Raw genomic sequence first — 23,032 nt, forward strand, 5'->3', positions numbered from 1 at the left:
CTCCAGGGGTAGTCCAGGCCCAGGCTAACCTTGAACCAGAGAATAGCCGGTGCCAATCGGCTGTGAGAGTAGAACAAGGAAAAGGAAAAGACAGAGAGAGATACAATAAGAAAAGAACTTTATTGTTTATTAATGTTTCTGTGTAAAACTTAAGGTTTTGTTTTTTTGTTTTTTTTTTTTTTAAAGAAACACCACCAAAAGGGGATTAGCCCAGTCAATCCCTTCCTCAGTCATCTGTTTCCCACCATCCTCCAAATACTATTCCAAAACATTTTGGAGGCAGGGAGTGGGGGGTAGAGGCAGCTAATCAGAGTCTGAGAGCACGATGATCTCCTCTGGATCGCACTGTGTGGCCACACTCATCTGCAGGGAGTGAGAGACAGAGTCAGAAAGAGACGTCTGGAATATAGGGGTAAAAGAAGCAAAGGGAAGGATTTCTCAGAGATTAAAAACTGGGGTTAGAAAAAAGGTCGAGAGAGGATGTGGTGGGTGCAAAATTCAGATGGAGTGCCTGAAACTGAACAGACAATGAAAGACAAGTCAGGAAACAACTGCCTCCCCCTCTTACCTTGTAAGTACCAGGCCGGGAGGGTTGTGAATGGGGGGCTTGGGACAACTGGGCTGGAGATGGGCTACAGAGGGAGCTGGTCACCAGGCCATGGCTAGGAGAGTCCACTCTTGTCGAGGAATCAGCAACTGGGGCCATAGAAGTCAAGGGAGAAGGTGGGCTGGGCAGGGTAGATACCTTCTTCCCATTCTTCTCATGCACTGCCCTTTGCCTTTCTACATAGCTAGGGACAGAAACACAAATATGTGGAGGGGTATGAAGAGCCTGAGGCCGGAGGGGAATCATCCAGTCTCTTCCCAGCAGACCCAGTTCCTCAATACTCTCAGAAAGCCCCTTGCAATCTGTCCTTGGCCTCCCTCTTCTCCTCCTTGTCATTGTTACCTGTTTCCTAATGACCCTGCTCCAGTTTGCTTCTCCTTCCGGGATTTCTTGCACGGGGGACAGGAATCTCCCCAGGTGTGAGGAGACACACCTCCATTGAAGGAAGTGGAGGTGACCATGGCTGCTCCATTCTCCAAGACAGTGGTGAGGGGGTCCTCTGATTGCTTCCTGGAAGAAGAAACGTCCCTCTCCTCAGGGGAAGGAGTGGTATCCAGGGGCAAGGCTTCGATCTCGAGCTCAAAGAGCTGAGACATGGGGCTCTCTTCCTCCAGGGGTAACTCCTCAAGGTGTTCTCCGTTGCTTTCAGCATCTATGCTGGAGGGGGCCAAGGCGTCTTCTGACAGTGAAGATGGTGACATTATGAGTCCTTTGTTCTGCTGCTCCCCCACAGACTTGCTGATCCCTCTGCTAGATTCCAGGTTTTTTTCAGCGGAGATCTGCTGCAGTGGGGACATAGGGCTCTTGTCTCCATCCTGACCTGGAAAAGAAGAAAAGAGGGGAGAGGCAGCATGAGAACTAAGGGAAAGAATACTGCTGAGAGTGAGAGGAGGGAGGGAAGGGTCTCAAACAGGTGGTTCACATCCAAAAGAGTAGAGGGAACCGACACATGAGGGGACTGTTTCCTTGACATACCTGCTTCCTCCTCCTCCTCCTCCTCCTCCTCTTCATCGTCCCCCTGACCTTCCTGCATCTGTTCGAGATCCTCCTCTTCTTCAGAATCTGTGGCCTCCTCCTCTTCTTCTTCCTCTTCCTCTTCTTCCTCCTCTTCCTCTTCTTCCTCTTCCTCATCACTTTCCTCATCTTCTTCGTCATCTGTCTCAGCCTTGGAGGTGGTAGGGCATTCCTGGGACACCATTCCACTAGGGCCCTGGGGGACAAAGGAATTTCTCTAAGGAATCCCTTGTCCCAGAGGGTCTGGTTCTCGGGTTCCTTCTGCACTTTTCCCAGTCAGTCACCCTAAACTCCCTGCTAGCTAGTGCAGGGGAAGGACAAGGTCTGTCTGAAGGGTTTATCCCTTCCATACCTCACCAGAATCCAAGGAGGCTTTGGGGGAGTCTGCAGAGTGGGAAGAGGTGGCTTGGGGAAGCCGAGCCCTTCTCTTCTGTCTCTCGCCCTCCTCACTCTTGTCTTGCATCATTGCATATTTGGAGATGACCTCATCCAGCCGGCTCATAGCCAAGCTCCGGTTTTCTCGCAGGCGCCGGGCTAGGGCGGGATCTGACAGTGCAGGGTCAATGCCTACGTGGGAAGATATAAAGTCAGAGTACTCAGCCCAAACCCTAGAAGAAGGGACAAGAGAGATCCCCCCTCCACCAAACATCTGACATATAAGGGTTGTTGACAGGCATCTCACTAATCCCTACCTGGCCTATAGTCATCTGTGAGGTGACAGCCAAAGTTGTAGATGAGATCAAGGTGGCGTCGTTCCTGTAACCTGATGCCCACATCTCGGAAGGCATCCTGAGCCATGAGCTGGAGCTGCTGTCGTGGGAGGCCGAGGCTGTGCCTAGCAGCTGCCTTCTCCACAGCCCGCAGTACATCTCCATAGTCAGGGAAGGTATCAGGCCCTGGTTTGTTGATGAGCCGCTCAATGCGCCTGTTAACCTCTGGGTAGCGGGTGCCACGGTAGGGGATGCGCTGTTCTATGACACGGCCCGTCAGTGAAGAGCAGTCTTTGAGTTCACACAGCCGCCCAAAGAGGCGGATCAGCTTACGCTTCAACCTTGCCTCCTGCAGGTATGTGGAGTCTGGGTCATCCAACTCTGAGAGATCCAACTCCTTTTCCTGCAGCCGCCGGATCTCAGCCACATAGAGCGCTAGCAGCTGCTCCAAGCGCTGGATCTGCCGCCGGGAACCACGGGTCCTTGGGGCCTCAGAGGCAGTGGTCTCGGCATTTGTGGGGTCCGAGGAGGGGTCTGTGGGAGGGTTATTCCCAGAGGGTTCACTAGAGGTGGTGGCAGCAGGGGCCAGGTTCAGCTTCTTCTTGGCTGAATGGGCCTTGAGAACAGTGCAGAGCTCATTAATGTAGACATAGAGCTTAGCTGGCCGGCTCTGGGCCCGAGATAGGACCCGAGAGAGGATGTTGCAGAACTCCGCCGAGGCCAAAAACAGAGAGTGGGCACGCTGCTGCCGGTTATAGAGGAATGGGACCACCTCAGGGTGGTCTGCTGTCTGCGTCTTACACAGCTCAAGGAACTAGAGGATTCAGGGGAAGAGGTAGGGGGAAAGAGACAAGGGGAGGGGTTGAGAGAAAGAAGGCGAGGTGGGGTTAGTGGGGAAGAAAGGACAGGAGGGCCAGTCAGCCATCCCCCTCCCTGGGGTACAAGAATCTTCTCCCCTAAAGCTCACCTCTTCAAACAGCTTCTCATTCTCCAACTTGTAGCATTTCTTGCCGCCAGAACTACTGCTTCCTCCAGCCCCATGGGGCTGAGAGGAGCCAGGGGCTTCTGGCCGGGGTGAGGCCGGATTGGGGGGTGGGTGGGAGGGACCTGGCTGAGCAGCTGCTTCATCTTCGTCATCATCATCCAGCACGATGATGCTGTTAGCGGTGGCCATGGGGGATCAAATCCCCCGGAGGGAGGAGGTGTTGGGGATTTCGGAACTCCTGCTGGAAGGGGATGGGGCCTCAGAAAGAGCCCCTCCAGCACAGCCCATCCCTCATCTCACACACTTTCCAATCTTCTTGGGTTTCAGTAACACCCAGCCCTGCCCAACAGTGTCCTCAACTGCCTGTCTTCCAGCAACTGTTAGTACCATATGCTTTTCTGGCCCTTTGCATAAGGAAGCCCCAAACCACCTGAAACCCTTAAGTCCCCACCCCCAGCTCCACCCCTCTTGTCGATATCCAAGCTTTCTTTCTGTTTCATTGCCCCACTTCTCAGACATTCATTTCCCCAATTCTCATACTTGCCAAGTTGATTCTTCCAACCCCTGGACCGCCTCCCACATTGCACTCCAGATTCCCTCGACGTTCCCTCGCAGATACCACACCCCCGGCAGCACCACCTCCTGAGCCTTCCCCGTTTCGCTCTCAAACACGTCAAATCCACACCCTCATCCCATCCTGAAGGATCACCCCCAACTCCTAGACACTCTGAGGTGAAGGAGGTTCCCTCCCAATAATCCATTCCCCTTTCTCCTCCTTGAATTATCTTCATACTCCGCCCTCCGACGGGGCTCCTTAAACCGGGGCGTCAGGTTGGAGAGATCTCACCTCAATCCCCTCCCTCTTACCCCACCCGAATTTCCCCCATTCTCTCTCTGTGACCTGTAACCGATTGTGAGCCCAGCAGTGAGCTGTCCCGATTCCTCTCAAATCCCAACCTGGCGTCTGACCCCTTCCTCTAGATGAGCTTCCCGCCAAGTCCCCCTCCCCCAGTTCGGCCCCCGGCCACCCCACTCCCCTTCAGGGATAGGAAGGAAGGTACCATAGCTTGTCCCTCAGACTCAGCGCCCGGAACTCCCCAATACCTCTCCCTCGACATTCCCGCCCCCGCCTTCGCTCCCCACACCGTCCGGCCCCCACCTCAGAAACGGTCTCTCGAGGCGACCCTCGCTGCTGATCTCAGAACCTCGCATGGTTCCCTCCGCCTTCCTTCCCCCTCCCACCGCAGGCCCTTCTCTGGACCGGAAGCCGCCGAGTTTCCGCCTACAGCCACATAAGCGCGGCCATATTGTCGTACGGCGCCCGGACCACGCCTCACCCTGCGGCAGGAAGTGGTGGTAGACCCGCCCCCATCTCCAGTGACGCCCACACAGTCTGCGGCTCCCTTTCCTGTGACCAGTAGGGGGCGCTGTTGCCTCCTCAGGGCGTCCCAAACTACCTGGGGGCCGCCATCTTGCCGTACGGTATTGGCTACGCCCGGACTAGGGCGCGCCGCCGGCAGAGCTCTTTTCACCCGGTGCTTCTGCGACTCAGCCAATTAGAAACTTCCTGCATCCGGCCCAACCGCCGGCGGGTCGCGTGCGGGAAGGACTGAGCCACCTTTCCAAGTGGGGAAGGGGGAACGGAACAGGAGAGCCAAGGGATTGGGCCCTCCAAGACTACGCAAGGGTGCAGGAAAGAACGAGCGTCTCTTAAGAGGGAAAAAAGCCCTTTTCCTTCCGCTGGGCCGTTGACCAGCCTTCCGGCGCTGCTTTCCTACCTGCCCGGTACCCTTTCCACGGTTTAATCGACTGAGCCTGCCCCTTCCCTTTTACCGGCTGCCCGCTCCCTTGCCGCTGTCCAGCAGCTACTATTACTTCCAGGTGTCTATATCTCCCAACCGTGAAATCATAACAAATGCGTACAGATGAGCACAATGAGCTATACAAATGTGTTCTTACTATTACCGCTATTGTTATTGATTCCTCTCTAAGCGCCTCCATGGAACTAATGACCAACCAAGTAGGTGGGAGCTAGGTGGTTCTCCGTTCTTTTCTGGAGAGGGTCCCCCAAAGTGCAGGCGGTGATGACCTGGAGGCCGAGCTTTGTCCAGGAGCTCCAGGGCCTTAGGACGGCGATATGGGGGTAGGGGTGGGGGGCCGTGAGAAGAATCTGTGCAGATTGCCGCTGTGAGGGCTGGCAGACGAAGTGAGACTCGTAAAATACCTTGGGTCTCGACTCGTCCCTTTCTCTTCCTCTGGGGAAACTGAGGAAAGAACGAAGAGAGAAGAAACTGACTTCGACGCCCGCCTCGCCCGCACCCCCTACCTCACTCAACTTTAGGGAGGCTGGAAGGACTCGTGGAGGCCAGGGTGGGTCCAGATGTGAACTTATGGGGAAGCCAGAACAGTTAACACGGAGATTCCCATCCCCTGCATCCTTTGGCTTTCTACAAGTGGTGACCATCTTGCCACTATTAGGACGCGGAGGTTCTTAGATCCTTAAGCCCTCACTGTACCAGAGCCTCAAACCTGCCCTTCCATTAAAGAATCCCACACCATCTAAGCCTATAGTCTTCAAATTAGGGAACATGAAAATTCCCTCAAAGGGTACTCGGCCTTAGGAGACGATAAGGATTTAATTTCTAGATCCTCAACTTTCGCAAGATTGTTCTTACTGAGTAAATGCTTGCAGTTGAGGTTCTCCTTCTTCCCGGTCCCTTTAATAATCGACTTCCTCATCTCTTAAACAAACAAACAAACAAAACCCAAAAAGGTATGCGGGCATACCTCATTTTATTGTGCCTCACAGATACTGTAGTTGTGTGTGTGTGTGTGTGTGTGTGTGTGTGTGTGTGTGTTTACCAATTGAAGGTTTGTGGCAGCCTTGGGTTGAGCAAGTCTATCGGCACGGTTTTTTTTTTTCCTTTTTTTTAAAGATTTTATTTTATTTTATTTTTAATATTTATTTATTTTTGAGACAGAGAGAGACAGAGCATGAGCAGGGGAGGGGCAGAGAGAGAGGGAGACAGAATCCAAGGCAGGCTCCAGGCTCTGAGCTGTCAGCACAGAGCCTGACGCGGGGCTCGAACTCACGAACCACAAGATCATGACCTGAGCTGAATTTGGACACTCAACCAACTGAGCCACCCAGGCTCCCCTAAAGATTTTATTTTTAAGGAATCTCTACACCCAACGTGGGGCTTGAACCCAAAACCCCAGGATCAAGAGTCACATGCTGTACTGACTGAGCCAGCCAGGTGCTCCTGCTGACACCCTTTTTCTAACAGCATTTGTTCATTTCGTGGTTCAGTGCCATATTTTGGTAAGTACTGCAATATTTCAAACTTTTTTGTTATTTTTACTTTTGTCATGGTAATCTGTGATCAGTTACTATTATAACTGTTTGGGGGTAACACAAATGACACCCATATAAAGACAGTGAACTTAATAAATACCGTGTGTGTGTGCTGACTGTTCCACTGACCAGCTGTTCCCCATCTCTCTCCCTCTCCTCAGCCTTCCCTATTCTCTGAGACACAAGGATATTGAAATTAATAACCCTGCAATGGCCTCTAAGTGTTTAAGTGAAAGAAAGAGTCACATGTCTCTCACTTTAAATCAAAAGCTAGGGGTGCCGGGGTGGCTCACTGGGTTAAGTGTACAATTTCGGCTCAGGTCATGATCTTGTGGTTTGTGGGTTTGAGCCCTGCATCCGACTCTATGCCGACAGGTTAGAGCCTGGAGCCTGCTTCTGATTCTGTGTCTCCCTCTCTCTCTCTCCCCCTCCCCTGCTCTCTCTCTCTCTCTCTCTCTCTCTCAGAAATAAACATTAAAAAAGATCAATCCGTCAAAAGCTAGAAATGATTAAGCGTAGGAAGGAAGGCATGTTGAAAGCTGAGACAAGCCGAAAGCTAGACCTCTTGTGCCAGACAGGCTGTGACTGCAAAGGAAATGGTCTTGAAGGAAATTAAAAGTGCTACTCCAGGGGCGCCTGGGTGGCTCAGTCAGTTGAGCGTCCGACTTCGGCTCAGGTCATGATCTCACAGTTCGTGGGTTCGAGCCCCGCATCAGGCTCTGTGCTGTCCGCTTGCTCAGAGCCTGGAGACTGCTTCAGATTCTGTGTCTCCTACTCTCTCTGCCCCTCCCCCGTTCACGCTTTGTCTCACTCTGTTTCTCAAAAATAAATGTAAAAAAAAAAAGTGCTACTCCAGTGAACACATGAATCATAAGAAAGCAGCACGGACTTACTGATGATATGGAAGATGCTTGGGGGGTCTAGATAGAAGATCAAACCAGCCACAACATTCTCTCAAAGACCTTAACTCTCTTCAATTACGTGAAGGCTGAGAGGCTGCAGAAGAAAACTTGGAAGCTTGCAGTGGTTGGTTCATGAGGTATAAAGAAAGAAGCCATCTTCCCAACATAAAAAAGCAAGGTGAAGCAGCAGATGCTGACGTAGAAGCTGCAGCAAGTTATCTGGCAGACCTAGCTAAGATAATTAACAAAAGTGGCTACACCAAACAACAGATATTCGGTGTAGATGAAACAGTCTTCTCCTGAAAGAAGATACTATCTGGGGCTTTCATAACTAGAGAGGAGAAGTCAGTGCCTGGCTTCAAAGCTTCAAATGACAGGCTTACTCTCTTGCTAAGGGCTAAAGCAGCTGGTGACATTAAGTTGAAGCCAATGCTCATTTGCCATTCCAAAAATCCTAGGGCCCTTAAGAATTATGCTAAATTTACTCTGCCCGTGATCTATAAATGGAACAACAAAGCCTGGATGACAGCACGTCTGTTGACAACATAGTTACTGCTAAGCCCTACTTTGAGACCTACTGCTCAGAAAGAAAGATTCCTTTCTGGGGGCACCTGGGTGGCTCAGTCGGTTGGATGTCCGGCTCTTGATCTGGGCTCAGGTTGTGATCTCACTGTTTGCGAACTCAAGCGCCACGTCGGGCTCTGTGCTGACAGTGCAGAGCCTGCTTGGGATTCTCTCCCTCTCTCTCTCTCTGCACCTCCCCCCAAATAAATAAACTTTAAAAAAAAATTCCTTTCTTTTACTGCTCATTGATAATGCACCTGGTCATCCAAGAGCTCTGATAAAGATATACAATGAGATGAATGTTGTTTTCATGCCTGCCAACACAGCATCCATTCTGAAGACCGTGGATCAAGGAGTAATTTCGGCTTTCAGGTCTTATTATTTAAGAAATACATTTCATAAAGCTGTCGTTGGTATACACAGTGATTCCTCTAATGGATTTAGGTGAAGTAAACTGAAAACCTTCTCAAAAGGATCCACCAATGTAGATGTATTAGGAACATTTGTGGTTCATGGGAAGAGGACAAAATGTTAATATTAATAAGAGTCTGAAAGAAGTTGACTCTAACTCTCACGGATGACTTTGAGAGGTTCAAGACTTCAGTGGAGGAAGTGACTTCAGATGTGACCGAATTGGCTGCAATCTCAAGATAAAACTTCAAAAGATGAGGAGTTGCTTCTTATGGATGAGCACAGAAAGTGGCTTCTTGAAATGAAATCTACTCCTGGTGAAGATGCTATTAAGATCATTGAAATGACAACAAAGGATTTAAGGTATTACGTAAAACTTAGTTGATAAGGCAGCAGCAGGGTTTGAGAAGACTGACTTCAATTTTGAAAGTTCTGCTGTGGGTAAAATGCTATCAACCAGCATCGCATGCTACAGAGAAATCGTTTGTGAAAAGAAGAGTCGATTGATGCAGCAAACCTCATTGTTGTCTTATTTTAAGAAATTGGCACAGCCATCCCAACCTTCAGCAACCACCACCCTGATCAGTCAGCAGCCACCAGCATCTAGGGAAGACCCTTCCCCAGCGAAAAGATTAAAACTCCCTGAAAGCTCAGATGATGTTTAGCATTTTTAGCAGTATTAAGTTTATTTATTTATGTTGAGAGAGCGAGCATGTGCATGCAAGTTGGAGAAGGGGAGAGAGAGGGAGAGAGAGAGAACCCCAGAGGGGCTCCGAACCCATAAACCATACTGAGCTGAAGTCAGGTTCTCAGCTGACTGAGCCACCCAGGCACCCCAGCAATAAAGTATTTTTAAGTTAAGGTATGTATGTTGGGTTTTTTTAAACACATAATGCTATCGTGCACTTAATGGACTACAGTATCACGTAAACATAACCTTTATATGCACTGGAAAAGCAAAAAAGCTCCTTTGACTTTCTTTATTGCGATATTCGCTTTATTGTGGTCATCTGGAACAGAACCTGCATTATCTCTAAGATATGCCTGTGGTCGTCAATCATGAAATCTGGGGCTAATCTTGTCTTAAAGGGACATGTAGCCTATTTCTTTCATCAAGGTACCATAAACACCACCTCTCTTGTCTCATTAAACATGTACTTTCAATTTTTAATCATTTAAAAACTGTGTGCAATCTTGATGCTATTTAAATCAGTTCTGTTCTCATAATAATTATAATGATAACAGAGAAGAAAATTTTTTTAAAAAATTTTTTTTATGTTTATTTATTTTTGAGACAGAGAGAGACAGAGCATGAACGGGGGAGGGTCAGAGAGAGGGAGACACAGAATCTGAAACAGGCTCCAGGCTCTGAGCTGTCAGCACAGGGCCTGACGACGCGGGGCTCAAACTCACGGGCTGTGAAATCATGACCTGAGCCGAAGTCGGCCGCTTAACCGACTGAGCCACCCAGGCGCCCCGAGAAGAAAAATTTTTAAAAACTTTGCTGTCTATAGTCACAACAAAGAAAAACATTTTTCATCTCAATTAATATGTATATGCAAGAAAATATGATTGATTGGTCAGTAAAAGACTTTCAAGTATAAAAGTATAAAATTGTCTGTGGAGAAGTGGACTGGTAATAGCTGTTCAAGGGGGAAAAAAGTCGCGAAAGAAGGAAGAGAATAATCCTGTAGTTATGAGTTTGTTTGTTTATTTTAAAATGTGAATGCTTTCCTTTTTTCTTTTTTTAAAGTTTTTTAAAAATGTGTATTTATTTTTGAAGGGGAGAGACACAGAGCATGAGCCCGTAAGGGGCAGGGAAAGAGGGAGACACAGAATCTCTGTCAGCACAGAGCCCGACATGGGCCTCGAACTCACCAACCATGAGATCATGACCTGAGCCAAAGTGTGACAACTGAGCCACCCAGACGCCCCTATTTTCCTTTACAAAAAAATGTTTATTTTGAAAGAGAGCACATGCATGAATGGGAGAGGGTCAGAGAGAGAAGAGGACAGAGGATCCACGCTGACAGCAGAGCCTGCCTTGGGGCTCGAACCCAAGAACCGGAGATCACGACCGGAGCTAAAGTCGGGCGCTTCACCGACTGAGCCACCCAGGTTCCCCAAGATGTGAATATCTGCAATCGGCCAGAAAGTCCATCCTTGAAACAATTTTCATTTATGATGAAAAACTGTAGATGATTACTTAAGCATATGTGAGAAGTACAAACCTTTTCAAAAAATTTTCCCAGAGTATAGGTGCAAAAATTTTAAGACAGCTGTGCAAGTGTCCCCTCCACAGCCCCCTACATTCTATTTCCCTCTTGTCCCCACCTCTCACCTCTGTCGCAGGGGAAGACAATGTTTATAGGAAAGGTGGTCACAATTCCAGCTCCTCCTCCTTCTGAGGTGTTCTCAGGAGCCAGTCCCCAAACTTTGCCCACGGTAGCAGCCACAGCAGCTTATAAACAGCCTCCAGTGTCAGTAGCATCAGGAAGAGGACCAGGAAGATAAAGAAGGCCTTGTCCAAGGCCCGACGCAGGGGACCTCTGGGAGGACAAGGACGCCTGGCAAACGCCAGGAACACATCCTCCTCAGCCACATCACCTTCCTCCTCCGCCATACTAACTCACAGCTGACAGCTGACTGGATCAGCGGGGCTGGGATGGGAGCCCTTGCTCAGCAACACCGGGATTAAGGGGCATGGCAGCAGCAAGCCCTGAACCTGCTTGGGTTGACCCTAATTCCCCCATCAAAGACAGAAAGGCGGCAATCGTATAACCATCCCGTGCAATGTGAAAGGTCTGGACTAAGTGATTCCTAAAGTCTGTCCACCTTTACTGCAACTGTGTCTTCGCAACACGGAGCCAGGCGAGCTGGAACGACTGCTGGAGTCATTCTGGGTCTCCAGGTTCAAGGCCCCACGTCTTTCGCCCCTACAGACAGAGGGTGAGCAATTGTAGCTGATGTGCCACCGTGAGCCGCTGTCAGCCCATTCCAGCTTTACCTTGGGTGGTGGGAGGAGGCCTGGGGGAAGGGCTCTCGGGGTCTATAGAAAGAGAAAGATCGTGATTGGTCAGCGGAGCCAGAGTGTGTAGTTGGGACTTAAGTGATGGCGCGATAATATGGGAGAGGGGTGGTGATTGGAGTTGTCGGCTGGGAGTGTCCTCCAGGAGGCTGTCGTTGGGGCAAGGGTTGAAGGCCTCTTCTTGGCCCTGTTCCCTAGGCACTGGCCCCAAGGCCCATGTGGAGACCTGAGGACCCCCTGGGATAAGTGGGGCAGTACTGGGGTAGGGTAGCCAGTGGAGGGAGCAATGTATGGTTGTGGACCTCATGCATAGAGCCTTTAGGATCTCTTACCTAAACTTCATTTTGACCTAATAGGAAGACCTTGCTCACCCCCAAAAAGGTACAAACGATGCCACGATTTTGTTTAGAGCCAACTTCTGTTATTGTTTGCTGTCGCCACAAGAGGGTTGCTCTAAGAGTCAAAAAACCTAGATGGAGTCAAACTAATCACCTAGGACTTGTGTTAATTAAACAAGGCGGCCATTAGGCTGCATTAGCAAACCCAAATCTAAGCCTGTAAATTCCCCAAGGTTTGGAAATCAAAATGCTGAAGACAATCACAGTCAACGAGGCTTTAAGCTATAGCCAGACAAATAATTGCTTTTCTTTGCTTCTGGACTTTATCTGTATAAGTCTTTCCCCTGGCTCCTGTCTGCAGAATGTGCCTAAGCGCTTTTGGTTTGGTGCTACCCCATTCAAATCCGTTCATTCATTCATTCATTCATTCAGAGAGAAGGAGAGAGAGAGAGTGTGCATACAAGTTGGGGAGGGGCAGAGAGAAGGAAACAGAGGATCTGAAGCAGGCTCTGTGCTAACAGCAGAGAGCTGATTCGAGACTTGAACTCACAAACCATGAGATCGTGACCTGAACTGAAGTCGGTCGCTCAACTGACTGAGCCACCCAGGCTCCCCTCAAATCCATTTTTACTCAAATAAACACTTTGAATTTTTAATATGCCTCAGTTTATCTATTACCTGTTTGTGAGTGTCATCTTGAGGAAGTCACTGAACTTTTTTTATAAAACTGAGAAATCTCTTGCTTCACAAAATTGTTATAAGGGACAAATAAAATAAGGGGTTTGTTTTGTTTTTGTTTGTAAATTGTGAAGTGCTATATTAACATAACATTAATTTCTGATACCCTCACTTATGTCTCAGACAAGTTTACAATAAGTCTACACAAACACCTTTTCTTTTTCAAATTTTAATTTAAATTCTAGTTAGTTAATATTATAGCACAATATTGGACTCAGAAGTAGAATTCAGTAATTTATCACTTACATACAACACCCAGTGCTCATCATAACAAGTGCCCTCCTTAATACCCATCACCCATTTAGCCCATCAACCTCCCTCCATCAACCCTCAGTTTGTTCTCTATTGTTAAGAGTCGCTTGGGGCACATGGGTGGCTCAATTGTTTGAGCATCCAACCCTTGCTTTTGGCTCAGGTCATGATCCCAGAGTCGTGGGATCCAGCTCCACATCAGGCTCCACACCTGTGGAGCCTATTTGGAATCCTCTCTCTCTCTCTCTCTCTCTCTCTCTGTCTCTCTCTCTCTCTCTCTCTCTCTCTCTCTCTCCCCCCTCTGCCCCTCTCCCCCACTCTCTCTCTAAAATAAAAAATTAAAACAAATATTCTCTCTATCCTTCTGCCCCTCTCCCTCACTCACAGCCTCTCTGTCTCACACTAAAAAACAAAACAAAACAAAACAAACAAACAAAAAAACCCCAATCTCTTATGGTTTGCTTCCTCTCTCTTTTTCCCCGTTCCCTATGTTCATCTGTTTTGTTTCTTAAATTCCACATATGAGTGGAATCATATGGTATTTGTCCTTCTCTGACTTATTTTGCTTAGCATAATACATTCTAGCTCCATCCATGTCATTGCAAATGGCAAGAGTTCATTCTTTTTGATGACTGAGTAATATTCCATCATATATATACCACATCTTCTTTATCCATTCATCAGTTGATGGACATTTGGGCTGTTTCCATAGTTTGTCTATTGTTGGGGGGCCTGGGTGGTTCAGTCAGTTAAGCGCCTTGATTTCAACTCAGGTCATGATCTCACATTCATGAGATCGACCTGGAGTTGGTCTCTGTGTTAACAGCTCAGAGCCTGCTTGGGATTCTCTTTCTCCCTCTCTCTCTCTGTCCCTCCCCCTCATGCTCATGCTCTCTCTCTCACTCTCTCAAAATAAAGAAGAAAGAAACATAAAAAAAAAAAAACACTGTGCACAGTTTTGCTATTGTTGATAACGGTGCTATAAACATCAGGGTACATGTACTGCTTCAAATTTGTATTTTTGTATCATAGGGTAGTTCTATTTTTAACATTTTGAGGAATGAACCTCTATACTGTTTTCTGGAGTGGCTGCACCAGTTTGCATTCCCACCAACAGTGTAAGAGGGTTCCCCTTTCTCCACATCTGCACCAACATCTGTTGTTTCCTGTGTTGTTAATTTTAGCCATCGTGATGGGTGTGAGGTGGTATCTCACCATGGTTTTGATTTGTATTTCCCTGATGATGAGGCTATACAAACACCTTTATCTTTCCTTCTACATGATAGGTTTAGCACCAAGGTCTTGTGCAATATATAAACCCAGCACCTCAATGGATTTTTTTTTAATTTTGAAATAATTTCAAATTTACAGAAAACATTTAAGAATGGTATCAAGAAGGGGCACCTGGGTGGCTCAGTTGGTTAAACATCTGACTCTTAATCTCAGCTCAGGTCTTAATCTCAGATTATGAGTTCTAGCCCCACTTTGGGCTCTGTGCTGGGCATGAAGCCTACTTAAAAAAAAAAAAAAAGAATGGTATCAAAAACTCTGATATCTTTTTCACCCTAATTCCCCCATTCTACATGTGGATATATGTGCTCATTTCTCTCAACCCCAATATAACTATCTGTTAGGGGTTGCATTTTGACACATAAAATTCATATATTGAAGTCCTAATCCTCAGTGTCTTAAGAATGTGACTTTATTGGGCAAAAGACGTGACTAGACACTTCTCCAAAGAAGACATCCAGATGGCCAGCTGACACATGAAAAAATGCTCAACAACACTCATCGTCAGGGAAATACAAATCAAAACCACAATGAGATACCACCTCACACCTGTCAGAATGGCAAACATTAGCAACTCAGGCAACAACAGCTGTTGGCGAGGATGTGGAAAGAGAGGATCTCTTTTGCATTGTTGGTGGGAATGCAAGCTGGTGCAGCCACTCTGGAAAACAGTACAGAGGTTCCTCAAAAGATTAAAAATAGAACTACCCTACAACCCAGCAATTGCACTACTAGGCATTTATCCAAGGGATACAGATATGCTGTTTCAAAGGGGCATATGCACCCCAATGTTTATAGCAGCACTGTCAACAATAGCCAAAGTATGGAAAGAGCCCAAATGTCCATCGATGGATGAATGGATAAAGAAGATGTGGTGTATATATACAATGGAGTATTACTCGGCAATCAAAAAGAATGAAATCTTGCCATTTGCAACTACGTGGATGGAACTGGAGGGTATTATGCTAAGTTAAATCAGTCAGAGAAATACAAAAATCATATGACTTCACTCGTATGAGGACTTTAAGACACAGAACAGATGAACACAAGGGAAGGGAAGCAAAAATAATATAAGAACAGGGAGGGGGATAAAACATAAGAGACTCTTAAATATGGAGAACAAACAGAGGTTTACTGGAGGGGTTGTGGGAGGGGGGAGGGGCTAAATGGGTAAGGGACATTAAGGAATCTACTCCTGAAATCATTGTTGCACTAGATGCTAACTAGCTTGCATGTAAATTTAAAAATTTTAATTTAATAAAAAAAGAATGCGACCTTATTTGGCAATAAGGTCATTGCAGATGTAATTGGATTAATTAAGATGAGGTCATATTGCAGTAAAGTGTACTCCTAATCCAATATGACTAATGTCATTACAAAAAGGGGAAATTTGGACCCAGATCTGCGTACAATGAGAATACCATGTGTACATGGAGGCAGAGATACGGTTGATGTGTCTACAAGCCAAGGAATGCCAAAGATTGCCAGCAAACCACCAGAATCTAGGGGAGAGGCATGGAATAGACTTTTCTCTCATATCATCATTCAGAAAGAACCAAGCCTGCCAACACTATGACTTTGGACTTCTGCCTTCAGAACTGTGAGACAATAAATTTCTATTGTTAAAGCCACCCAGTCTGTTACAACAGTCCTAGCAAACTAATACACTATTCTAAACAGCAAATCGACACCACTATTAAAATCACAGATACCTTTCCAATTTCACCAATAATATATCTGCCCTTTTTGATCCAGGATTACATATTGCATTTGGTTGTCACATATCTACAGTCTCCTTTAATCTGGGTAGTTCCTTTGTCTTGCCTTGGCTTTCAGGAATCAGTTTTAAAGAGCACAAGCTTTTTACTTTCTGCAAGATGGCCTTCAACCTAAGTGCATGTAAAGGCAAAAGGAAAGTGATGTTGTGTCCTTTCAAGTGCATGACATTAGGAAGTGCAGGAGGTGAACCCATATACAGTTCGGCAGGTTTCTCCTCCATAAAGTCAGCACTTGTCCCTTTGTAATTCTTAAGTCTCTGCTACGTCATCAAATCTCCATCTATTTGCCTTAGCATCGATTGATAACCTCCCTTGGAATAACCACCATGATAATGTTTATTAAATATTGATCTTTAATTCCACCATTCCTTCTTCAGCTTTTAGTCAACAATCTACTATAAGAGAGAGCATTACCTTCTCCCTCATTTATTCATTTATTTATATCATATGGACTCATGGATTTCTTTTACTCAATGAACTGTAACGCATTACTATCATATTTATTGTCTGGACTTGTGGGTTTCTATTTTACTTAATGAATTATAATCAGTTACTATAATTATTGTTTTGATGCACAAAGGATCCCAAATTTGGTAAATGAAATATCCTTTCAAGCTGGATCCTGTGTCCTTTTGAGATGTTCTCAACATTATTTGAGCACTTCCTTCCTTTCCTTTTTTGCTTTTTAAACAATTTTTTAATGTTTATTTATTTTTGAGAGAGAGAGAGACAGAGCGTGAGTGGGGGAGGAGCAGAGAGAGAGGGAGAGAGAGAGGGAGAATCTGAAGCAGGCTCCAGGCTCCAAGCTGTCAGCACAAATCCTAATGTGGGGCTCAAACCCAGAAACCATGAGATCATGACCTGAGCCCAAGTCTGACACTTAACCAACTGAGACACCCAGGCACCCTGAGCACTTCCTTACTTTCTGGTACAAGAGGTGATCTAGGCTGAATTTGTACTTCTCCTGCCTCTGCCCAGGAATCAACTATTTCTTCTGGCTTCTTCTAACAGGATGGTATTTGGAAACCAAGATCTGGGTACTAGATATACTCATTACTACAGGGATGCCATTGTTTCTAGCCCCTGACAGCAAACCAAGCTAGGAAATATATGAACATATATATATGTACACACACACACACACACACACACACACACACACACTGTTCCAGTTACTGTTGCTGCCTAACATAACTAAAACTTAGTGGTGTAAAACAACCATTTTATTATGCTTATGGAATGATGTCAATAATTCAGGAAGGACACAGTAAAGACAGCTTGTCTTTGCTCAACAATGTCTGGATCCTCAGTTGGGAAGATTTGAAAGCTGGAGATGACTTAACTGCTAAGGTGGAATCATCTGGAGGCATCTTCTGGCAGTTGATGTTAGCTGTCAGCTAGATCTGTGGAGCCGGTGGCCAGAGCACCTACACATGTCCTCTCCATGTAGCCTGGGCTGCTTCATGGCATGGTAACCTCTGGGTAGTTAAAATTCTTACGTGGTGTTCATGGCTCAAAGGCAAATGTTGCAGTGAAAAGGGCAGAAGGCACATCACCTTTCAGATCTAACCTCAGAAATCATGCAGCATGACTTCATTGCTTTTTATTGGCTACAAGAGAGCCACAAGCCTGTTCAGATTTATAAGGAAGAGATATGGACCTCATAAATCCACCTCTTGATGGAAGAAATGGAAAGAATTCAAGAGAGTGTGGTAGGTGAATAAGAGGAGAGCAAGAACACAGCCAGCCCTTTCCAAGAATGTTGCCCTGAGAGGAAAGAGAAAGATGCAGCATAATGTAGAAGGAAACATGGGATCAAGAGGAAGGATTTTTTTAAAGATTTTATTTTTTAAGTAAACTCTACACCCAACAAGGAGCTCAAACTCATGACCCCAAGATCAAGAGTTGCATGCTCCTCTGACTTAGCCAGCCTGGCACCCTAAGAGGAAGAATATTTTTAATAGTATATTCTGATATTTTGATATGCTTATAGGAATGACTAAGTAGGGAGAGAGGAGACTAGGGAGTAAAGTGGCAACTGTAGGAATGGTATCCTTGAGTGAGTGGGTCTGGGATTCAATGGCCACAAGTAAAAGAGGTGGCCTTAGATAGACTATTACATTTGTGGTGTCTGGAGGGAAGACAAAGTCTAAGGGCAAAAGTGTAGATAGGTGGGGAGGTGTAATGGGAGGTGGAGAAAGTTCTCCACCTTTCAGTGAACTAGGAAGTAACACAATCAGAAGGGCACCAGGAGGTTAATTTGAGGAAAGGTGTAGACATTTGCAGGATCCCAGTGCAAGAGTAAAAATGGATGCTTACATATCATAGGTCTAATTTTTTTGAAGTCACTAACCAAGCTAATGAACTGTTAAGTATGTTCTTTATTCATACCTTGAGAAATCTACCTTTATAACAAAATAAAAAAATATGTGCAAAGCAACACAACTGGAAGAACATCAAAATGACTATATTTAATCATTTAATCATTATCACGTGTATCTAAGTATTCTATTGGTGGATAACATATGGTTGGATGAGTAATAAATATATGCATTATTTAAAAATTAATAAAATATTAATTTTATAAATGAATTTTATTTATCTTTATTTTAGCAAAGTCGCTATGTTGTTATAATAAAGATTTTCAAATAATCTGTGTTCTATTGATGGTAATGGGCTAAAGAATTTAAAAGTTAACACAACTCAGGGCACCTGGGTGGCTCAGTTGGTTAAGCGTCTAACTTCGGCTTAGGTCATGATCTCACAGTTCGTGGGTTTGAACCCTGCATCAGGCTCTGCGCTGACAGTGCAGAAGCTGCTTGGGATTCTCTCTCTCTCTCTCTCTCTCTCTCTCTCTCATTTCCCCTACCCGACTTGTTTTCTCTCTCTCTCTGTCTCCCCTTCAAAAATACACAAATAAACTTAAAAAAAAGTCAAATGCAACTGTATTCAAACTTCACATAATTTGAATATATTTGCATACAGTATTTGCATACAGATGTAAAATGAAGTTAACCTAAAATTAAAATTATACTCATGCTTTCAAATATTATTTGTCTAAGTTTAAATCATCTATTAAAACTAAAATTTAAAATGCAAGTTATACTAAATATTTTGTTTTATTATTTTTTTAATGTTTATTTTTGAGAGAGAGAGAGACTGAGCATGAGCAGGGGAGGGGCAGAAAGAGAGGGAGACACAGAATCCAAAGCAGGCTCCAGGCTCTGAGCTGTCAGCATAGCTCAATGTGGTGCTCCAACCCACCAACCTCGAGATCATGACCTGAGCCAAAGTCAAATGCTTAACCAACTGAGCCACCCAGACACCCCCTAAATAAATATTTTAAATTATTATAAAAAGGTGGTGCTTTGTTTATTTATTTATTTGAGAGAGAGAGAGGGAGAGAGAGTGGACAAGCTGGGGAGAGGGGCAGAGGAAGAGAGAGAGAGAGAGAGAGAGAGAGAGAGAGAGAGAGAATGTTAAGCAGGCTCCACACTCAGCACAGAACCCGATGCAGGGCTTGATCCCACAAGCCTGGCATCATGGCCTGAGCTGAAATCAAGGGTCGGATGCTCAGCCAACTGAGCCAACCAGGCACCCCAGAAAGATGGTATTTTAAATTTTAACTTTTTGAGATTATAGTTAAGCCTTCTTAAATATTTTTATAAAAATAAAGCTATATGTAATTCAGGTGTTGGCTATTGATTTAGTTGCCAGTATAACTTCATATGTCATGCTTGTTATACATAAATATATTCACAAATCTAAGAGTAATATAAATTGTTTAGGACAGGAAAATGTTCCTCAGCCACCATGGTACAACTGTGGCCCTACCTACCGGGAAATGAGACATCATTATGTAAGAAAGCATTGCTTTCATAACTGACTGGGAGAGAATATTTGACAAATTGATTAATTTGTATTTTCTATTACCTAATCACTATCACTGCTAAATTGTCCCTGCATTCTAAACAAGGGTCCATCTCTAGAGTCGGCAACGGGGCACAGCCCATAAATCTTCACAGCATTTGGTTACCATCACCTTTTGTTTCAATGATAGAAGATAAGAGGTATGGAAACGCATTTCCTTGGGACCTGATTAGTGTTTAGTTTTGGTTTTGTTTTTTTGGAGAGAGAGAGAGCATGAGCAGGGTAGAGGGGCAGAGGGAGAGAGAGAGAGACAGAGAGAGAGAGAGAGAGAGAGAGAGAGAGAGAGAGAGAGAGAGAGAATCTCAACCAGGCTCCACACTCTGCACAAAGCCCCACAGACAGCTCAATCCCATGACCCTGGAATCAAGACCTGTGCTGAGGGGCACCTGGGTGACTCAGTAAGTTAAGCATCAGACTTCAGCCCAGGTCATGAACTCACGGTTTGTGAGTTCGAGCCCCGCGTCAGGCTCAGTGCTGACAGCTCGGAACCTGGAGCCTGCTCTGGATTCTGTGTCTCCCTCTCTGCCCCTCCGCAGCTCGCTGTCTGTCTCTCTCTCACTCTCTCAAAAATAAAAAAAAAATTGAAAAAATTTTCTTAAAGATGTGAGCTGAAATCAAGAGCCAGGACTGCTCAACTGACCGAGCCATCCAAGTGCCCCAGGACCTGAATAGTGTAAATTTTAAAGGAAGATGTTTAGACTTCTGGTCACGCTGTGTATAGTAGGCAGCCTTCTACAATGGCTCCAGGTGATCTCCACCTCCTGATATTCATGCCTTTGTGCAATCTCCTCCCTTTGAGTGTGGACTACATCTAATGACTTGCTTGTAAGGGATTGAATATGGCAAAAGTGATGGGATGTTACTTCCTTTTCTTCTTCTTTTTCTTCTTCTTCTTCTTCTTCTTCTTCTTCTTCTTCTTCTTTTTACAATGAACTAACTATGGCCACTTTTATTAATGGTAAATTACTACATATGCCCTTTCCCACCTCCCACCTTCACCCTGCCCAACCCTCCCAAATTAACAAGAAAAAGAGCAAATATTCAGTAGTGTACCAACAGCAGCAGTATTTCTCTTTTCGAAGAGATCATGTGCCTATAGTTTCAAAGGGCCACAATATACTCCAGATTTTGTTGACAAGTATTTCTGGATTGCATGATAAGCCTTTCCACCATTTGCGGGGCCTGAATGGAATATTATCTTCCACCGTATGGCTCTGGCTTCTTAGGATCATGTGGATTCTGAAGTCACCGATCTTACCTAGATCACCCCAGGATCCAACACAGGAAATATCTGCTTCTCACATCTCAAGAAAAATGGAAATAAATCATCCACATGAGCTGCACTGAAGCAAATATCTTTCAACATAATCCGAATGGCCACATCCAGGGAATGAGACTGCATGATCAAATTTCTTTTTTTTTTTATTTTAAATTTATTTATTTATTTTAATTCAAATTAGTTAACACACAGTATAGTATTGGTTTCAGGAGTAGAACCCAGTGATTCATCCCCTGTATATAACACCCAGTGTTCATCCCAACAAGTGTCTTCCTTAATGCCCATCACCCATTTAGCCCGTCCTCCCACCCAACACCCCTCCAGCAACCTTCAGTTTGCTCTCTGTACTTAAGAGTCTCTCATGGTTTGCCATGGTTTATAATTTCTAAAACTTAGGAAAGCTTGGTGGAAGAGATGAGCATCAAGTCCATAATCAGCACCCAGTTTCTGAATTTCCTCCCTCTTGTAAAACTTGTATAAGACTTTCTTTATATCATTCTTGTCCAAAGGGGGGTTTAGCTCAGCCCGACATCACCATCTGTGCCATCTGCGCGCTGGGACCCTCAGGTTTCACGCTGACTGCCACCAACAAGGATGTGGTCTGAGCCGTGGAGCCTCCTGAGGCAGGGAAGGAGGCCCAGACAACAGCAGATAGGTGCCCCAGAGCCCCAGGAAGGGGTTCAATGCGGGCATGAAGGCAGAGCAGTCTGCTGCCCAGTGGCCAGACAGGAGCCTCGCTGGGAGTAGATCCCATAAGGGGCACACGTGGGGAAGGACATCCAGGCCGCAGGCCTTAAAGGAGGCTGGCTGAAGCAGCCTGGGGCTGGGCCTGAGGTGTCACTTCTAAGATTAATTTATTAAAAAAAACCATGACTTTCATCTTGCTGACACTCTCCCTGTTGCTGGCTTTGATGAAGCAAGCTGCCATGTTGGGGGGGCTCACATGGCAAGAAACTGCCCTCCTCTGGGCAACAGCCAACAAGAAACTGATATCTCAAGTCCAATAACCTTTGAGGAACTAAATCCTGCCAACAACTGTCGGGGTGAGCTTAGAAAGAGATCCTTCCCTAGATGAACCTTTAGACGAGATCATTGGCAACACCTTGATTGCAGCTTTGTGAGAGACCCTGAAACAGAGCTGAAGCTAAGCTTCTCCCAGATTTCTGACCCCCAGAAGCCATGAGTAAATATGTGTGCTGTTTTGGGTCACTAGGTTTTGGGGTAATTTCTTTTCTAAGTTTATTTACTTATTTTGAGAGAGAAAGAGCAGGGTAGGGGATAAAGAGACAGAGAGAGAGAGAGAATCCCAAGTAGGCTCAGCACTGTCAGTGTAGAGCCTGATGCAGGGCTTGATCCTGCAACAGTGAGATCATGACTTGAGCCGATATCAAGAGTCTTGTGCTTAACCGACTGAGCCACCCAGGTGTCCTGGGGTAATTTCTCATACAGTAATAGATAACTAATATGCTGTGCCAGAACTAAGTGTCAGATCCTTAATAACAAAGAAACCCATATATTTTTTTCCAAACTTACTCCTTTTGTGTTATGACTCGTGGGGCCCTCTTGAATGTGGATCTCAAGCCAGAGTCCCTTCTTGCATGGCTAAAAATCAGTAGTAGGATTAGTCTATCAGTCTTCACATTTTTTTGCTTGCCTGTTTCCTAAAAACATTTTGGAAAACTATGTAACCTCTTCCACATTTTTTACCCTATATCTAATTGTTTTCCCTGTGAATTTATTAAAAAAATTTTTTAATGTTTATTTATATTTGAGAGAGAAAGACAGAGCACGAGCAGGAAAGGGCAGAGACAGAAGGAGACACAGAATCTGAAGCAGGCTCCAGGCTCTGAG

At 45.5% G+C, this 23,032-nt stretch overlaps 2 protein-coding genes across 6 annotated transcripts; both read right to left on the reverse strand.

Annotated features, from left to right (window-relative positions):
- Positions 1 to 101: 101 nt before the first annotated feature.
- On the reverse strand, positions 102 to 4,629 carry DAXX (death domain associated protein). 3 transcript variants are annotated; one of them, XM_019830458.2, is made up of 8 exons: positions 4,476 to 4,629; positions 3,299 to 3,554; positions 2,314 to 3,145; positions 1,974 to 2,188; positions 1,583 to 1,817; positions 950 to 1,427; positions 569 to 791; positions 102 to 363 (listed from the first exon to the last, which is right to left on the reverse strand). In XM_019830458.2, exons 2-8 carry the CDS (start codon positions 3,503 to 3,505, stop codon positions 304 to 306), a joined length of 2,250 nt encoding a protein of 749 aa, XP_019686017.2. In that variant the 5' UTR covers positions 3,506 to 3,554; positions 4,476 to 4,629; the 3' UTR covers positions 102 to 303. The 3 variants fall into 3 exon arrangements, with proteins under 3 accessions (XP_019686017.2, XP_006931682.2, XP_023109568.2); XM_006931620.4 differs by having other exon boundaries at positions 3,299 to 3,557; positions 4,476 to 4,624; XM_023253800.2 differs by lacking the exon at positions 4,476 to 4,629 and adding an exon at positions 4,378 to 4,436 and having other exon boundaries at positions 3,299 to 3,557.
- Positions 4,630 to 5,333: 704 nt separating this feature from the next.
- SMIM40 (small integral membrane protein 40) lies at positions 5,334 to 11,205 on the reverse strand. 3 transcript variants are annotated; one of them, XM_045057391.1, is made up of 2 exons: positions 10,890 to 11,205; positions 5,334 to 5,580 (listed from the first exon to the last, which is right to left on the reverse strand). In XM_045057391.1, exon 1 carries the CDS (start codon positions 11,169 to 11,171, stop codon positions 10,929 to 10,931), a length of 243 nt encoding a protein of 80 aa, XP_044913326.1. In that variant the 5' UTR covers positions 11,172 to 11,205; the 3' UTR covers positions 5,334 to 5,580; positions 10,890 to 10,928. The 3 variants fall into 3 exon arrangements, with proteins under 3 accessions (XP_044913326.1, XP_044913327.1, XP_044913324.1); XM_045057392.1 differs by lacking the exon at positions 5,334 to 5,580 and adding an exon at positions 10,586 to 10,710; XM_045057389.1 differs by lacking the exon at positions 5,334 to 5,580 and adding an exon at positions 10,635 to 10,686.
- Positions 11,206 to 23,032: the final 11,827 nt, after the last annotated feature.

Source organism: Felis catus, chromosome B2 (assembly GCF_018350175.1).
Source record: "Felis catus isolate Fca126 chromosome B2, F.catus_Fca126_mat1.0, whole genome shotgun sequence".
In the NCBI taxonomy this organism is placed as follows: Eukaryota; Metazoa; Chordata; class Mammalia; order Carnivora; family Felidae; genus Felis; species Felis catus.

What these genes read in the sequence shown, in the direction of transcription:
- DAXX (XM_019830458.2), bottom strand. Translation starts at nt 3,505, where the DNA reads ATGGCCACCGCTAACAGCATCATCGTGCTGGATGATGATGACGAAGAT. An exon ending in ATGAGAAGCTGTTTGAAGAG is followed by an intron (nt 3,146 to 3,298) that starts GTGAGCTTTAGG and finishes TGAATCCTCTAG; the next exon opens with TTCCTTGAGCTGTGTAAGAC. An exon ending in CACAGATGACTATAGGCCAG is followed by an intron (nt 2,189 to 2,313) that starts GTAGGGATTAGT and finishes CTTCCCACGTAG; the next exon opens with GCATTGACCCTGCACTGTCA.
- SMIM40 (XM_045057391.1), bottom strand. Translation starts at nt 11,171, where the DNA reads ATGGCGGAGGAGGAAGGTGATGTGGCTGAGGAGGATGTGTTCCTGGCG.